The sequence below is a fragment of the Vanessa atalanta genome, chromosome 14 (genome assembly GCF_905147765.1).
Source record: "Vanessa atalanta chromosome 14, ilVanAtal1.2, whole genome shotgun sequence".
Taxonomy (NCBI): domain Eukaryota; kingdom Metazoa; phylum Arthropoda; class Insecta; order Lepidoptera; family Nymphalidae; genus Vanessa; species Vanessa atalanta.
In genome coordinates, this window is record NC_061884.1 from 4,254,875 (window position 1) to 4,273,472 (window position 18,598).

At 35.0% G+C, this 18,598-nt stretch overlaps 2 protein-coding genes across 7 annotated transcripts; one reads left to right on the forward strand and one right to left on the reverse strand.

Moving 5' to 3' along the window:
• Positions 1-317: 317 nt before the first annotated feature.
• LOC125068622 lies at positions 318-16,294 on the reverse strand. Of its 4 annotated transcripts, XM_047677858.1 has the most exons (14): positions 10,981-16,294; positions 10,273-10,762; positions 10,037-10,140; positions 9,858-9,959; positions 8,612-8,687; positions 8,340-8,490; positions 7,973-8,205; positions 7,220-7,446; positions 6,167-6,305; positions 5,109-5,274; positions 4,513-4,701; positions 4,301-4,448; positions 1,730-1,839; positions 318-1,172 (listed from the first exon to the last, which is right to left on the reverse strand). In XM_047677858.1, the coding sequence occupies exons 1-14, from the start codon at positions 15,846-15,848 to the stop codon at positions 964-966; spliced, it is 7,212 nt and encodes a 2,403-aa protein (XP_047533814.1). In that variant the 5' UTR covers positions 15,849-16,294; the 3' UTR covers positions 318-963. The 4 variants fall into 4 exon arrangements, with proteins under 4 accessions (XP_047533814.1, XP_047533817.1, XP_047533816.1 ...); XM_047677861.1 differs by lacking the exon at positions 1,730-1,839 and having other exon boundaries at positions 1,030-1,172; XM_047677860.1 differs by lacking the exons at positions 318-1,172; positions 1,730-1,839 and adding an exon at positions 1,849-3,053.
• A 1,065-nt stretch (positions 16,295-17,359) lies between these two features.
• LOC125068625 (N-alpha-acetyltransferase 20) lies at positions 17,360-18,590 on the forward strand. Of its 3 annotated transcripts, none has more exons than XM_047677865.1 (5): positions 17,360-17,539; positions 17,670-17,736; positions 17,876-18,005; positions 18,228-18,364; positions 18,461-18,590. In XM_047677865.1, the coding sequence occupies exons 1-5, from the start codon at positions 17,489-17,491 to the stop codon at positions 18,544-18,546; spliced, it is 471 nt and encodes a 156-aa protein (XP_047533821.1). In that variant the 5' UTR covers positions 17,360-17,488; the 3' UTR covers positions 18,547-18,590. The 3 variants fall into 3 exon arrangements, with proteins under 3 accessions (XP_047533821.1, XP_047533820.1, XP_047533822.1); XM_047677864.1 differs by having other exon boundaries at positions 17,362-17,541; positions 17,621-17,736; XM_047677866.1 differs by having other exon boundaries at positions 17,383-17,574.
• The last annotated feature ends 8 nt before the right edge of the window (positions 18,591-18,598 follow it).

Sequence of the window (18,598 nt, forward strand, 5' to 3'; positions counted from 1 at the left end):
ACCGGAATAACTTGCTTCTGTTATTCAACTAGCATTTTGTCTTAAGCGAAATAAATTGTCACTTGGAAGAAGAGCTGCTGGATTTCACTCGTATAATTAAACTAAAAAAACCTAACGATCTAGTAATATAGTTTTTAATCAACAATGTATTTTAACAGTAAAAATTAATCATTATGTGTCGGTAATCGGATAAATTCTGTAAATTTTTATTTATAAGTAAATAAATTCATTTTGGACATCACAGTCATCCTCAAGTGAATATTCTCATATTTTTCGTTTATGCTCGATTATAGTATATAATACATATAATTATATATATATATATATATATATATGAATAATGATTATCGGGTATAAGTTGTATACAGTTGTATCCATATAAAAGTAATAACTAAAATAAATACCTTATTAAGCAAAATTAACAATACCCTAAAATTAACCTAAAATCAAAAAGAAAATGCGCACTGTCTTCTTTTTTTAGATCATTTTTGAAATGATTTGCTATCTTTTGCCAATCACTAAACAAAGAATTTGCATTACAAATGCATTAAAAGGCAGATTTTTATAATATACAGTTTATTTTCCAGTTTTCGAGAAATTATTTGCAGAGAAAACATTCTAATTAAGATACTTTCCTTTATATAAACCACACACATATAAACAATAATGTCAGAATCGATGAAATCATTTCCATAACAAAACAACAGCACATTACTCGATCTCTCGTACCCTATTCTCCTTCGACATAAATAACACGGGGACGCATACATGATCTGTCTCGCTAACATTAAAAAAAATATTAATATTAAAATAGTATGATTGCCCAGCTACCCATATAGTGAAGTTAGTATTAAATTACTGTACAGTTCATACGTCGCCACGTATACATAGCCTACGATTCAAAGTCATATTACCGAAGCGAACGAGAGTTAGACGTAACGAAGTACCTACGCTATACATATATTAGGGGGCGCCGTCGTCGGGGCGCAGACGGCTCTGCAGGTACTGGCGGTGCGCGTACTTGTTGAAGCGGCGCTTGGCCATGAACAGCGTGGCGATGGTGCGCGGCGCCAGGCGCACGGCGGCGGCGCGCGACGTGATGCCGCCGCGCCGGCACTCGCCGCACGTGTAGTCCAGCACGTGCAGCGCGCTGCCCGTCGCCCTAACGCACTCTGCGGACACGCCACTCGCTCACACTCCGCTCGTCTCGCGGCGTCGGCGCCGGACGAGCTCGTAATCGCTCCGCTCGTAATCGTCTTACATGTTTACATGTCATGCTTTCCTCTATATTGTCTTTCTAAACACATCTAACACGAGACTTAAGCTTCCTATATTGTGACCTTTAAAGTGTATGAAACTTCATCGGATACAGACTGTGGTCGGCGAAATTTACAATGAAGTATTGACATCGAGAGTTAAAAAGCGAATATATGGTAAAAGCGTAGAATATAAACGTACATAAAAATCTTATGTATAAAATGAATTAATGTAACCATGCGTATCGATGCATTAAAAATGGAAGCGTAAAGCGTAAACATGAGGATACAGTCGTAAACTCTCTAACGGATATTTAGCTGTATCCTCGTGTTTGTCGAAAGAGAACAAGCTTAACCCTGGACATGATGCGACTCGCGCATTAAGCGTCGCTCGTCGCAGTACGTCCGGCGGGTTGCGGGAGGGTCGGGTGGTGGGGAGGGGGGTCAGCTGGCGCGCTACGGCGGTGACGTACCTTGATGCAGTTGCCTATCGCAGAGCTTACAAATGACGAGCTGCATGGTCCCCTTTGGCCCGATGAAGGAGCGATCGCACAGCGGGCAGTAGCGACCGATGCGATACGCCCTACGTACGCACACACACATACGGACCGTACGCGCACAAGCACCGGAACACAGAAACACGCCATTAGTATCAGTCGAGACCTCGCCGCCTCCACTTTGTTACTTCTCATCCGATGGCTCGTTTTATTATTCGTTTTATTTATATATGTGTTACTTTTGTGAGGGTAAAGTGTAAACGTTTTAATAGCAGGAGGAAAATTAATCAAAAGATAACAAATAGAGTAGCCCGTGTTACAAAAAGAAGATACTGGGACCCGTAGACTTTGAAACACACACACGTTCTAAACCGATCTATCATAAAACAGTTAATTATTTTACTTACAAAAAAATATACAATAATAGTTAATATAAATCCACAAACTTCTAATAAAATCAAATTATTTTTCGACAAAATTAAAAAAATATATAATTCGAATATTTTTCATCTGTGTCAAGAGCCAGAAAAACAAGTAACAAAGTCATTTCAGTTAGTGATTGCTTCAATAATGACATCGAGAATATTACGCCCGTGTTAGTTAAAAAAAATATGGAATGAAGTTAGTTGGTATTACAACGGCTGATGAGATGTCGACATCCATTGCCTAATGATGGAAATATTAATTGAGGCAACATTATAAAAAACTACTGTACTAAAAAATTAATATAATCAATGAAAATAATTGTTGCATCAATTAGATTAAAAGATTGAATTAAATTACCAATAATTATAAAAATGAAAATAAGACAATGAAGTAGGTTTTAAGCTGACACATTATTAAATATTGTAATTATAATCACAATATAACTGTTTTTTTATCAAAGAACATTATGTGACTCTACTTTATTGTCATACAAAGATTGTTTGTTCAATAATAATAATTTAAAATTTAAGCACAATGAAATAGTGCCTAATTTACTGAATATGAAAAAAGAACAAACAACCTTCGTTACTTAAGTAATTATTGAAATAACTTATATGAAGAGATGTGGAGCATGCAACTTATTACTATTACCAAATTCTTCTAAGCAATAGTCAACCATCTTATTTGTGAACATGAACATCAGCATTGAGCAGATGACCTTTTTATTATATAGGTACTAAAACATGAAATACCATCAAATTTCATAAATCCAAATCTAAGTTTTATTATTTAGAAGAATTGAGTGGTGGGGGATATGTGCTGAGTAAGAACGCTGCTTGGAGTCATTAAAGAACATTATGCGGGGTCAAAAATGCTACAATATACCAGAGACAAAGCGGGTATCGACAGAGTGAGACAGGAATGGGAGAGCTTGTGTTAGTCAACATTGAACACGCATGAAATGACGTGAATACACAATGTCTACCAAGACCAGTTAACAAATTACACATAAATCATCGAAACTTTGTAAAAAATCTTTGTACTTTTCGTCTGCGTCCTTCGATGTTTATGCAACTATGGGTTCACGTTTTGTTGTTGCCCCTCTTGATTTTACTTGAAAAACAATATCGAATAACTTAAGTATGGTTATTCTCAAGTCTCAGAGAAACATTATATTAGGGAACTTCATTTTGTATACAATTATTTTTATACATATTTGTGCTTGGTGTATCTTACTGACGTTTTGATAAAAAAACAGAATCATAACTCATAATTATGGATAAAAGTCAAACAACTTCTGTATTATTACTGACATATTACTTCCTCATAATTTATCACAAAAATATGGCACTTTCTTTATTCAAAACATTTCAGATTCTGTACTATAAATACCTATTTTTCTATGTAATTTTAAACCTAAAACCATTTATGTCAATTAATCCACCATTTTTTATGAGGTAAAACACATTGGTGTACTTTATAGAATTCGGAATGTAAGATAACACAAATACATTAAAAGGGAAAATTTTTAACAAGGATATTCGGGAGTCGAATCTCTTTATCAGACTCCTTGGTTTTTTAAATTTTCACCTAAATATTTTTAAGTCATATTTTAAATAGCAAAAATGTTTGTAGTTAATTAACTTTTATTTCACTCGAAGTAAAATAAAAAAATATCTTTAATACTTTAAATTGTGCATTATTTTTGCCAGTTAATATATGATATAATTTTTTGGGGGGACATCATTTCATACGAGGCTACGTTTTATTAGAAAAGACATGAAAATTAAGACACAACTTTGTCTTATCTAAGAGACTGAGAGTAGACAAAACTTGACGTCGTACATAACGTCGTATGAAATATATTTTATTGGTTTTCTATAAAACTACTTAATACACACATTCAGCTCTAACTGTGTAATTTGACGGTCGTACGTATTAAATGTAATAGTAATATTTATTTAAAATTGTGAAAATTTTTAATTCGATTTCGACATTTAAAATTAGTTTCTAGGCATAAATAAAAATAACATTTAAATAGTATTGCGTCATCAGTCAGTCAAACTACGTGGTCACAGTTAGAGCCGGTCGTGCGTCGGGTTCGCTGCGAGCGATAGAGACCTGGCGCAGGGCGTGCACAGCGAGTGCGAGTAGAGCTTGTGACCGCCGGGGCCGCGCCGGGTCTGGTGGTGCCACTCCGCGTCCGGCCCGCCCGGCTCGCGCGCGCCGCACGACTTGCACACGGCGCACTCCACGCAGTGCCAGCGACCTGCGGAACGCGAACGTTAGTGGCTTCGGGGCGGGAGGCCGAGCGTCGCCGGCGAGGAGCTCACCTGTGGGCACGGCTTGCAGCCCCACGCAGTAGATGTGGAAGCCGCGGTCGCAGAGGTCGCAGAACAGCATCTTGTCGTCGTCGGCGGGTCGTGCGCAGGAGCAGCACGTCTTGCACTCGGCGCACTGCCACGCGTACTCGCGACACTTGCGGATCGTGTCCGCGCTCAGATCCACGCACGACGGGTGCACTGGAAGAACATCGACTGGCTGGTCTTACTTCGATATAAACTAGGGGAACTCCCAAGCGATAAAACTAAACATAGAAATCTTTTTTTTGAGCACCTTATTAACACACCTAAATTAACTGATCCTTACAGTATATCTTTGACTTTAAATATATGTAAAACCTTTAGATTGATATATTCTCTGAAAGTCACATTAATTCAATCAATAATCATTTGAGATTATGAAGGTGATAACAACAATCATCATATTGATCATAATTATATTACAATAGTGATTACACAAAAAATACAGTAAATTAATTAGTCACTATTCAATCTTGTTAATGGAATAAAAATTTAGCAAGTTTAAAAAGCAAACAAGCAATAAATTGGGAAAAAAACATATTGTGCAAGTATTCAGCCATACTCACGCTTAGCGTTGCAGTTGGCGCAGACGAGGAAGCGCTCGTGCGTGTACTTGCGGTTGGCCTCGAGCCGCAACTTGCACACGCGGCACGTGTCCACTTCCTCGTCCTTGATGGCCGCCGTCGAAGCCTCCGCTTGGCTGCTTCTTTTGGTTTTTGTCAATTTTTTTCGCTGCAAAAAAACATTAACAACTTACTTTGTAATAAAAACATAACTCTAGATAATTTCGTCGTCATTATCATATATTTATCACACTAAAAGCATAATGGAATAAGTTTTGTTTGTTATTTGATTTATCTTTCTCAGACTTTTAAAGATAATTCATAGAAAATATTTCTGTGTCAATAAAAGAGGCAAAAATTAAGCTCAATAGCTAGAACTTATTAATTTTAACCAGTAGTTTTAGAAGTATTGCGATATATTTAAATACGCGGGGCGTATTATACGATTTAACATAGTACGGGCGAATAGATTGTCTAATGATTTTTTTTACTCATTTGTAGTAAAAAACATCTCGGAATAAAATACGTATCTTCGTGATAGGACTTCGCACTAACCCGTCTGGGTAGGTACTACCCATTCATGATATACTCTTGCCGCTAGCAAAAAAACTTGGTATTGTTGTTCCGGACGGAGATGAACACTTACCATCCCGTGATTCATCCTTATTTTACCCGTATGAAGTCGAGGATGATTGACACATCACGACATTATAATGTTTTGTGTGTGTATAAAATTAAATTTTAAATCTTATACTAACTACTGAATAAAATAACTCTGATTCGATCATCACCACCATACTTCGCTTGTTCTTGATGACTTTAACAGCCATCTATATACTTGACTCCCTTTCTCGTTCGGGAATGCTGATGTATTGATTGTCGGCACTATAAGAATGGCTGAGACTCTCAAATACGTGACGGTATTTATAGATGAGCTTAATAATAAGTCCCTTGATTGGCTATTAAGACATCCCACGTTGAGAAGGATCACTGTCACCTCCACTGAACTACATTGCAATATACAAGCCATAGATTGTCTCGTAATAAGTCATGCGCCTCACCTTGGCGCTCCTCAGCAAGTCGTGGTCCGACTCCGACGAGGAGCAGCGCGAGCCCCACTCCGCGTCGGACTCCGAGCTGGACTCCGGCGGGGAGGCGGGCGCGGGCGGGGCTGCCAACGCCGTGTTCAGCGGGAAATATCTGGAAACGGATATCGGATCGGTGTCATCGCGTCTACCGTGTCGTATATGAAGCAGAACAGAAGTCAAATAATCTGGACCCCAATTAGCAAAATAATCGTTAATCCGATATAAATTAAAAATATCTAAAAAATATTGATCACCTTAGACAACCCTGTGTCACGTATTCGTAGTTAAATTAGATTATAGTAGCGGGACGCTATGATGGCCGTTTTGACGTTTGCCCGCTCATGAAGTTTCGTATTTAATAAATAGTTACATCAAAGGAGCAAATTGTTGTTCTTTATTGTCAATAGTGACGTGCAGTCAGTCATAAAATTTATCGAATGTGATTTCTAAACTACAAATATTAGGGTACCGCTAAGATAACTTTTTTTTTTTTGCGTAAACGTGTACGTCACACTCGACCTCGTAGTCGGTGTTATATTTGTGTTGACAGTAAATATTTTATCTATTTTATAAATTATTTATTTTATTTTATTTATATATGTTTATTGTAGAAAATGATAATAGAAATAATATTAGTATTCAGAACAGGCAACAGAACGTACCTACATCATTACATGGGAAAGACGAAAGAGGATTTCCGGTCATGAAATAAATGTGAAAATAGATAATATTTTAGAAAATGAACTTATAATTAATGTGACTCCGATTGGATGATATGGATATGGACGACTCCGATTAAATATAGCCACTAGTGTTTTTGGTTTCTTTTTTTTTATATATTTTTTTAAACCTTTTTAGTCAGATACTACTTGCAACAAAAACTTGAATTAAATTACTTGCATAAAAACAAAGATTTTAATGTATTATATCGATAATAAATTTACATTTCACATCACTTTTTTAATGTGTCTAAACGGCCATCGTATCTTGCCGCTAGAATAATATATTTAGGAAGTTTCGTCCCACCTGAGGTCCTGCGGCGCGTAGACGCGGTAGCAGTGCTGGTACTGGCCGGGCAGCAGCGCGTGCGGGTAGAACCCGTGCGGCGGGCGCACGCGCAGCGCGGGCGGCGCGGGCGGCGGGCGGCGGCGCTGCACCGTCAGCGACTGCAGGTCGGCGCAGGCGGGCCGCCTCAGCGCGTTCATGCGCGCGTTCCACTCGCTCGCCGACGCGATGGCCGCCGCCGCCATGTCCTGCGAGATGAGAACGCACTTCGTGACTTCTCTGGCCAGTGTCGTTGCAGGCCGGTGAAAAACAATTCGAAAACACGGTCAGACCACTGTTAACACTTCATTTTGTTAATTAACATAGCTAAATTTCTTTTAAAAATTGATAATCTACAGTGTCAAATTAAGTGGTTATAAATATCTGAAATATACTATTTCAGCTGTAACCACAGATAAAATCATACAGTACGTTTTATATCTTTACGTACATACAGTAGACTAGACCTGTTATTATATTTATCAGCTATTATTTTTCAAATTATTGACTATGCTTATTAAGTACCAGTAATTGCAAAAAATTTACTTGTTACTGTAAATGTACCTATTTTATAATTGTATTTTATAGATAGTAGACCTGAAGCGCGAACAATACAGAAAGCTACTCTTGCTACTACAACTCTACCCCTCGGATACCTTAAAACCGTGTTTTGAACTGAATCGTACCCAAACTTCGAAGACGCAAATATGTATTAATTTATTCCGCTAACTGTACCTGTCTAGTTTTCTCGGGATCAATTTTCGGCAGTTCCGGTTTTTGATCGATGATTTTTTGTTCCTTCATTTCTGTCTTTTCAATTTTAATTTCAGCCTTTGTTTCATCAATCGTGTCTTCTGCCGGTTCAGCGAGCTGCTTCTCGCGTTGATGACATCTGAATTCCTCATATTTGTGCGGGTAATCAGAAAGCATTATATCTAATACTTCACTGGCATCTACTGCCGTTATACCTAGGGTAAAAAATCACAACAAGTATTATGTGAAACCATATAGAGACAAAAAATATCATGTAAAATAAATATAGATTTATATAATTCAGCCAATCCCTTCTTAGTACCTTACATTCATTAAAAATTTTACTTACCAAGATCACAGAGGGCTTCCGTGACTAGTCCTTTGCTAAGCACATAGTCCCTCTCTTCTCCGGTAATAGTCCGTCTTTTCAATTCTGGATATCGTCTCTTAAAACTCTTCACACTCAGGAACATCGCAACTTGCTCTTGTATCATCATAACCTAAGAATATAGAAATATTTATATATAATAATGTGGTTTTGTAAACTGTATAGATTTATTTATTAAATCATCGTATTTACATTACCATATTTGTTTAGTAATTACTTTCTAAAAGTTTTACCTGAGGTTCTCCTTCCGACTTTTCAGGCGGTGGCCATGTGTATTCTTTAACATCGGCAGCCGTCCATACTTTATTACTGTAAAAAAAATCTCTTTTAGTAATAAATATCTTTTATCATAATTCAACTAATTTTACTTGAATTACTTTTTAGTTTTTATACAATAAATTAATTTAATACAAAAATACTATTTTGGCTTTAATATATGAGTAAAATAATATTTTATGAAATAAACTGTTGGATAACCTAATAATTTCTATATAAACCTTTACACGGGTGCAAAGAAATTAATCCTCGTGATACTTTTAATAGATATTTATGTAAAGTACCATCTACTATAAATAGAACATCATTATGTGTTTGCAACCAAACCTGGCTGATAATATATTGACACTACACATATGTAATTTTTGGTGTTTAAAACATATTTTTGCATTTCCAGAACAGTTTTTTTACTGAATAAATGAAAATATCCATTCAAAGAAAATGTTTTAAAATGCTACATAATTACTGTATAAAATTTTAATAAGGATGTAATATTGAACGATCATACAGACTGTTTATTGAGATGACTAGTTTAATAAGATTTTAGGTCTAATTAGATAATATTTATTAATCACTGTACCAACATAGTGAATGAAAGTAACATTATTATTTTAATGTATTGTATATAAACATAGAAATAATAAATAAATATTCAATTATTGTAAATATTTTATGAAGAACATATCTTTGTATAAAGTAAATTACATACAAAAAAATTACTTTGTAATCTATATTAATAAATTATAAATGCAAAAGTAAATCTGTCTGTTACTCTTTCACAGCCAAATTACTGACCGAATTTGATGAAATTTTGTATGGAGCAAGCGTAAATCTCAAGGACATAGGCTTTATACCTAAAATCTACCAATCAACCCCTAAAACGCGAGCAAAATCGTGGGCAAAAATTAAATTTATGAAATATATCTAACATATATTTCATAAATTTACGTACTCTAATAGCTTATGGTATTTAAGGAATTTGGTGTTGATTACCATTGATATACATTGTTCACCATCCATCATGACATATCACTATGAAGTATTATTATTTAATAGATTGAAATTAATTTCATAACTTTAATTATTTTACTCTGTTAATTATTATGTATACTATAAACAATCTTAGATAATATGTCTGTTGCACAAAAATGGAATCGAAATATTTTGGAATACAAAATATTTTAATATGCTTTCTTTTCTTACCTATCAAATAAATCTGCAAATTTAGACTTCCTTATTTTGCTACTATCATTGGTCGAACTTTTAACAGAACTCTGCGAATCTTCGTCAAGTAAATGTGAGGGCCTGAAAATATTATGTTATTGTTTAAAGTTTAATGTAACAAAATTAAAAAAGGTCAAGAGTTTATTATCTCAACATACTTAGCGGGAGTAGCGTTGTCATCCATCATGCAAGTCTCTTCTTCAAACAACTGAACAGTAGTAGTCGCTGGACCACACACTCTTCCATAAATCCCCATAGTTTCCTGTCAAAAATATTGGTGGTAAAAAACCTATTTTTTGGGAGATTTTTATTAAAAAAGTAAAGAAAGGAAAAGGAACCTACTAGATAAGTGAGATATATATGATTTTGAATTAATTAGAAATATATTTATTACCTTCATGTACATTGCACCTCTACCGCCGCCTCGGCCTCGGCCGCGACCGCGCGGGCTACGTGCAGCTGCCGCGCGACCTCTTCCTCCGCGGCTGCCTCGTCCACCTCTGCTCCCGCGACCTCTTCCTTCGCTTATCATCTCAGCCGATTTTAAAAATGGATCCTCCATTTTAGGTAGTGTCGTCTCCAAAACAACTTTTAAATCTGGAGAGCTGCCAAAAAGCTGCAGCTCCGTCGAGGAATTTCGTCTTCTACTCGTCAGGGGTGTAGAACATACGGAGGGCATTTTATCGAGCGCTTCTGTCATACGTGGCAATTTAATGCGCGAGCTAGTGGGATCTATTTCCTCTTCCTGTTTTTGCTCGATAAAAAATTTGTTTGCAGCCTCTACAACAGGCTCTGCTGTAGGTGTAGAATTCGGCTCCGTGTCCAATCGACGACCTCGCCCACGACCTCTGCCTCTCGGTTTCACAAGTATCACCGGACGATCCCTTTAATAGATAAAGAATATTTTTTTTACTAACAATTGTACTACCTTAAAATTAAACTAAAATTAATATTGTTTACACCTTTAAAGACGTATAACTTAGAATGTTACACACATCAGATATTAATTTTAAGTGCTTAGTGATAAGTTGATGGTGTTATTTTTTTCAATAATAAATAATAAAAAAATAAATAAACAAAGATTTTCATAAAATTACTTTACCTAGATAATCGAAGTGATCGCTGGGGTCGTTCTTCGAGTGCTGTGACAGGCAGGTTGATGACCGTTTTCGAACCTTCTGAAACAGGTAGTTTTCGCGGACGTCCACGCTTTTTAGGCTGTGGTGTCATTTCAACAGGTTTAGGAATGTCATGTAAGAAATCATTAGATTTTATATTGTCCACTTCTAGAGGATCCCGAGCCATTTCTTCAGGACCCATACCAAAATCTCGAGATTCAGAGTTATCATTGAAAATCATTTGAACCTCGGGTCTACTTTTTTCAACGGATATACTCTCAGATAATAAATCTGGACTACAAGTCGAAGTACTCGATTTTAAATCAGGGCTCAGACTTTGGTTGTTTTCGGTGTGATTAAGGTCACTAAAAGGCATGGCTTGTAACTGTTTTGCTTGTTTTGCTAAAATGTTATGTATTTCAGAACTTCCATTTTTAGCACAATTTTCATTATTTAAGAGCGAATGATTTCTAGCGCCTTGTTTTATCTCCAAAGGTTTTACAGGTGGTGATACGGGTGATGTTTTCGCAACTATAGGTGTAATTGTTAAGGATTTATTAGACAACAATTGACCAAGCTTTATTCTCTTTATTTCAAGCATAGAATACTCAGATTCTTTGCTGTGTGGTGGGCTTGTTTCAGTTGTTGAAGGTCTTTTGCCCATGTTTCGTTTTGCCAATGGAGACTTTTCTGAAGTCTGTAATATTCTTGAGCTCCTTAATCTTTTACCCATGGGCATTGGAGTATCTGCGTGAGGTTTTCTTCTGCTATTTATTAAGTTCTTTCTTTGATGAGCATCATTCATCATTTCATGAGTATTTTCAGGTGAATAAGATTGTTCAGATTTTTTCGATTCTTCCGTGATAATTTTTGCTGATGCTCCTTGATCAGTTTTGTTAATTTTTAATATTATTCTTGGAGAATCTTGGTCAGGACTTTGATGGGAAATTTTATCTGAAATATTAATTTCAAGAGGTTTCGTAACATTTTCATTAGCTTCTTTACACAGTTCCTGCATAGAACGGACTTTTAAAGGTGCTACACTACAGCTTACATCATTCGTTCTAATGTCTTTTATTCGACTGCAGTCAGCTGTATCATTTTCTGTTTCTAACTTATTTTTTTCTAAAAGTAAATCATTTTTAACATTTATATGTTTTGAGGGTGATTTAGGGGAATCCATCAATAATGATGATGAATACTTGGCAGTATTCATTTTATTCCCCATATCTCCATCCAGACTTTTTTCTTTTCTAGTTTCTAATAATTTTTTAAGTAAAGTACAGTTTTGCCTCATGGGACTGTTTCTTTGTTTGACTCTTTCAATGGGATTTTGTGTTATTGAAATTAAATCTGATTGCAAATTAATTGCATTATCATGTGTATTCCTCTCTGTTAGTTCATTCTCTGAAGATTCTTTCGAATTTGTTGGCATAATATGTGAAGAAAATTCTGCCATATTTGCCTTTGCTTCTGGTGAAAGTGGCTGAGTTACAGTTTTCAATAAGTTGTCACTTAAGACAGGGGTTAAAACTTGTTCTTTAGTACAAGGCAAGCTTTCTTCAAGCAAAGTAATACAGTTTTCGTTTAATAGTGATGATCCTGAAGGTCTCTCATTTGTACTCTGCTCAAAGAACTTGCAATTTACATCAGTTTCTTTTAATTCAGTATTAATGTGATCTGACGACAAACTTACTTTAGATACTATAGAAACAGAGTCACCAATGTTATTACAATGTTCATGATCATTATTTTTATCAATAGTATACTGACTTTCATTCACAACAGATTTTCTATTTATTTTCATTACTAATGGAGGATTTTTTGAAGGAGTTTCTTCAATTTCGTTTGATGTTGATGATTCTTTTTCTTTTATTTCTTCAGGCTTTAAAACTGGTTTTATATTTAATTTAGTAATTGTTGTAGAAGTTACTTTTGAGATTTCTTTTTTAGGTGATAAAGGAGATATGTTTTCATCAGGTTTTATTAAAGGCTTAATGTTTAATTTAGTAATCACTGGTATATTTTCTTCCTTCTTTATGCTTGGTCCTGACTCTTCCATATCATTTGGTTTACATATAGGCTTAATGTTAATTTTTGTAACTATAGGTATTTGATCAGCATTATCATCGCTTGAGTTTCCTGTTTCAGAGGATTGATTTTCAATATCTTTGAGAGAATCTTCATCTAATGGCTTAACAATAGGCTTAATATTAAGTTTAGTAATAACAGGTATACTATTTTCATCTACATCAGTTTTTAAAACATCACAGTCTTTTTCTTCAGAAGAATTTATTTCTGGGCTTTTTAAGGGTTTAATATTCAATTTTGTAATCTTAGGTACATCGTCTTTACTACAATCTATTTCGCTATCTTTAGGTTTCACTATGGGTTTAATATTTAATTTTGAAACTACAGGAACTTTGTCATCTAAGCCCTCAGCTAATGTAATATTGTCAGAAGGTTTTATTACAGGCTTAATATTTAATTTTGTTACTACAGGAAAATTTTCAGTGTTTTCATAAGGTAGCAACTTTTTACTTTTAGTTGTAACTTCTGGTTCAGACTTAGAAACTGGCTTAATAGTTATTTTAGGTACATGAAATACATCTTTAACTTCGACACTGCTTGAAAGAGTCTCTGTTGATATTTTTAGTTTTGGTATATCAGGAGGTCGGAAGTTTTCAACTGCATTTTCTGTTCCTATTTCGTCTGGAGGTTTTATGATAGGCTTTATGATAAGTTTTGGACTAAGAGGTTGGCTTTCACTTTTAGCTACTGTTTTGATAGTAAATTTTGGGATTTTATCAGGCTGTGTATCTTCTGGTTGACTTAAAATCACTTTCATTTTCGTTGGAGAAGATTGTTCTTGAAGATCACAATTTTGTACTGTTTTTATTGTGACTTTTGGTACATTTTTCTCAGTATAGAATTGTCCCTCAGATTCGGTGCCAGGTTTACCAAGTTTAATAGTTACTTTAGGCACTATTTCTGATGATCCTTGATCAGAAGCAGATGCTTGGTCAGATGTACTTGTGCTCTCATCATTTTCAGAATACTCTGACTCTGATATCTCACTACTACTCGATTTTCGGTGAATCTCATTTATTCTTTCTGGCTGTTTAATAAGAGGTTTAATATTTAATTTAGTAACATGAGGTATTTGTTCTACATCTTTAACATCTGGTTCACTGATACATTCTTTTGGAGGCCTTATGGGTTTTATTGTTAATTTTGGTACAGGAGTTTTGATTTCTTCTGTATGTTTGTTACTCAATTTAATTGTTAATTTAGGTACTTGTTTTGTTAAGTCTGACTCCTCTGAATTTACACTAACATCCCCACTAACAAGATTTTCTATTTCTTTAGTTTCACTAGTTGATTCCGTAGATTCTGAAGTATTTGTAGTAGAGAGATTAATTTTTAATGGTGGTAATCTTTTCTCAGTTTCTGAGCTATCCTTTTCAGGTAAAGCAACAGTATGGCTAGTACATACTTGAGCTGCATCTTCACTTCTCTGAGAAGTCTCTTTTGTGCTTTCAGGTAATACTTCCAATTCCTGTGGAGGAGATTTTTCAGAAAATGTTTCAGGAATTGTATTGCAAGGAATAACAGATTCTAATGTCTTGTCTTCACTTGCAGACTTTACACAAGGCTCTGTAATTATCAGTGACTCAGTAGAAGTTGATTGACATTGATCAATTTGTGCTTGTGTCTGTTCCACATCAAGTTTTTGATCAGTCAGGGTGCAACTTGTTTGTGGAATAATTTTTTGTCTAATAAGTTTAATTTTTTTAGTAGGACTGCTCGATGTTTCTGCTTTGCAGATACTAACTTCACTTACACTTCTAATCTCTTCTGGCTTAACATTACCATGTACAGAGGGCACAGCATCCGAAGAGCTAGATACATCTTTAATGATAGAATCACTTGCCTGTTCGGATGTGTTGACATTAATACTTGAGTCTACCGTAGAAGATACAGTAGAGTCTGGCCTGTTTGGCAAGGGACGCACAAGTCTACGTCGCAATGGTGATCTCGTTAAAGATTCCACTGTAGGGACTTTTCCCTCACTAATACTATTGTCACTTGACGTTGATTCTGCACTTTCCACTATAACATTGTCTCGAATATCACTAGATGTCACACACTTCACTGTCCTTTCACAAGGTGAACTCTCAGTTTCTTTTACACTTTGCACAGTCTGTACAATACTGCTGGAAGGAATATTTGGAACAGAACTGCCCTGAAGCTCTTCTGAACATGATACTGCATGTTTTTGAGTATCTATTGACACTTCCAAGTCATTACTATTAAGTATGGATGAACTTGTTTGTGGCAATTCTATACAACCCACTTTCACATCTGCCAAAACTTCACTTTGCGATGTCAGATCATTGGGTGAATTTAATTGTAAGCTTTGTTCTTCTTCGATTTTGGCACTTGTGGCAGGGGCTGAATTTTGGGATTTTAAAGAACTGTCATCACTGTTTATATTATCTACAGTTATATTAGAGTCTCCTCCGCCGGCAAATCTACTGTCGGTGTCGTTTTCGAGGGAAAAGGGTAAACGCTTCGGTGCTCCGGGTCCATCAACAATCTCGTCTATCATATCCAAAATCGCTTCCGTGCTTGTGTTGACATCTTGCGTCGACGGAGACGGAACGCTGTCCCCATCAAAATTTTCCTCCGACATTGCGGGGGTTTCACATGATGTTCTCGGTTCAGATGGGTCCTGCTGTAAACTACTAGTTGCATTGACGTCCTCAATCTGACCAACGTCCTTTTCCCGCGCCGATACACGGCGGGAAGCGTTCGTCGCGGCGCCCGCATCGTCTTCTGAACTCTCCATTATCTACTATTTTGCGACGCTGTCATATCTGAAATATAAAACGCCCGCTAGATGATATTTACGTTTCAAACGGGTAACCTGTCGACGTGCGAGCTTGACAAACCACAGGCACCATTCTAATTCACCATAACGCTAAAAAAATATGTTCACGGATCCATGGTGTAGATTATTGTACCTACACATGTACTTTATTCTCATATTCACTTTAACGTGTTGTTCAATCACGCACAGGGTCTCGGAAACTAATCATTCAACAGCGTAAACCGGCAAACAAAAAGCTTGTATACGCCATTTTTAAAACCAAAGACATGGCAGGTTTAGATGTATGAGCCAATAAAAAATATCTTATACGGACAATTCGGCCATTGTCGTGTTGGTAAACTGCAAGAAGCCCATAGATCGCTCCACTTGAGCTTTTAGCTTGTAAAAGAGTAATAAATATGCGTTTCGACATGTGGTAAAACGAGTAGGATAATAGTTATTTGAGAGTAGACAATAATATTTTGTATGGCAACAAACCATTTTATTCACAATTTTGATTTCAAAACTCGTTCATTTTGTACTAAAAATAAAAGAAAATGGAATTAATCTATACTTTAAAGCAAGGTTACTTGGATTCTTGATATTTACAACGCTAACTTTTATTCGACAGTATCGAAACCAAACATTAATCATTGGTAGCTCAACCAGCTTAATTGGCGCCGAATTTATATAAATTTTATAAGGACTGTAAAATTACTATCTTGGATCATAGTTCAATATCAAAATTAATTTATCATAATTGCATACATATTTTTACATCCCAAAAAATTAAATGTTCATGATATCGGTAATTTAACAATTTATTTCTTTTAAAGTTTTAAAGCTCTTCCCAACCACAAACACGATTAAATTGAATAATTTAAAAATGTTACTTTCTAAAGTTGGTTAAACGGCCCTAGTCAATGTGAGCCTATACGAGCCTTGTCGTCTATTGTTGGTGATCCTCGGACACCTCGTGTAAATCTACAAATGAGGCTATTTATTCACACACCGTGATGCTTTGAGTGTACACTACACGGCGTGCTTTCACAAGACAATAACAACACAAGCTGCTTCGATGGTAACGCGCGAACTTTTGATCTTTGCTGAAAAAATCATAAGACTTATTCCCATTTTAAAATACTCATATAATATTTAAAGTTGTAGACATTATTAATTTTATTTTTAATACACAATAACATACATTTTGTTTTAATTAAAATTATATAATACATTTTTATTCCGTTTGTCGGATAAAATTTTCGGAATTTTTGTGATTGTTTGAAATAAAAATACAGTAATTAATTAATTATTTATTCTTCAATTAATGAATACATAAAAATGAGTAATAACATAAAATAACTGTCATTGTATATTTATATGGATTTGTGCTACAGTACATTTTTGTGTTGGCACTTAGGAACTTAGTATGTATTTGGCTGCTGTAATTATCTGATATACTTTGTTTGTCTGTGTATGTTATATACGAAAAAAAAAACAAATTGTCTCTGTTTAAACTTTAAACAAGACATTAATAGGTTACAAAAATTAAATTTAAGATTAAAAAGACTATTAAAAATATTGAAGCGCCTGAATTCGATTTTGAAGAAACTTTCGAGATGACGACAATTAGGCCATTTACATGTGAAGATATGTTGCATTTTAACAAGGTGTCGGTAATAATTTCATTACTATAAGAGCAATGGTAAGGTAAAATAATGTTGATTTATATGATATAATTTATTTTTTAGGAATCTTGACCCTTTAACAGAGACTTATGGTCTATCTTTTTATACCCAGTATTTAGCACACTGGCCTGAATTTTTCCTAGTTGCAGAATCGCCCAGTGGGGAAATAATGGGATACAGTAAGGAATATTTAACATTTGCATTATCTTATAAAATTGAACATTGCAACTTGATCCTAGATTAATATAATATAACTTCAGTCATACATATTTCGGTTAATGACCTTTATAATAGGTAGGTTTAAAAACTTATTTTCAGTCATGGGAAAAGCAGAAGGCCATGGGGAGAATTGGCATGGTCATGTAACTGCCTTGACTGTCAGCCCAGATTATAGACGATTAGGCATTGCAGCTACATTGATGAATATATTAGAAGAGGTGTCCGAAAAGTAAGATTAAATAAGCTTTGAAGCCAATTATTAGCTGTTTGACCTATAAATATGTTGTCTGATGTATTCAAATTTATTGTAATTAAAGTACTGTAAATAGATTGTATTACTATTATCTGTACTATTTGCAAATTCAGCTTCAATAACAGTTATTTGAGGCATATAAAAAAAAGAACAATTAGTGATTGCTTTTACATATTAATTTTAAAAATATTATTGCAGGAAAAAAGCTTATTTTGTTGATTTATTTGTGAGAGTGAGCAATAAAGTGGCAATAAATATGTACAAGAACTTGGGATATATAGTTTATAGAACAGTACTGGAATATTATTCAGGAGACCCCGATGAAGATGCATATGGTACTAATAATTTTACTATGAATTGAATTTTAGTAAGAACATAAATTATGTACATTTTAGTAATAGATTAGTTCTATTGTTGTTTACATTTTACAGATATGAGAAAAGCATGTTCAAGAGATATTAATAAGAAGTCAGTTGTACCTTTAACACATCCTGTACGGCCTGAAGATGTTGATTGATTTAGTTCAAAATGAAAAAGAAATAAATATTTTGATTAATATTATTATTTGT

Excerpts from the sequence above, each read along its gene's own strand:
- LOC125068625 (XM_047677864.1), top strand. The coding sequence starts at position 17,489 with ATGACGACAATTAGGCCATTTACATGTGAAGATATGTTGCATTTTAAC. Across the intron at positions 17,737-17,875 it reads TGGGGAAATAATGGGATACA|TCATGGGAAAAGCAGAAGGC; the intron begins GTAAGGAATATT and ends ACTTATTTTCAG. Across the intron at positions 18,006-18,227 it reads TTAGAAGAGGTGTCCGAAAA|GAAAAAAGCTTATTTTGTTG; the intron begins GTAAGATTAAAT and ends ATATTATTGCAG.
- LOC125068622 (XM_047677858.1), bottom strand. The coding sequence starts at position 15,848 with ATGGAGAGTTCAGAAGACGATGCGGGCGCCGCGACGAACGCTTCCCGC. Across the intron at positions 10,763-10,980 it reads CGATCACTTCGATTATCTAG|GGATCGTCCGGTGATACTTG; the intron begins GTAAAGTAATTT and ends TATCTATTAAAG. Across the intron at positions 6,306-7,219 it reads TACGCGCCGCAGGACCTCAG|ATATTTCCCGCTGAACACGG; the intron begins GTGGGACGAAAC and ends ATCCGTTTCCAG.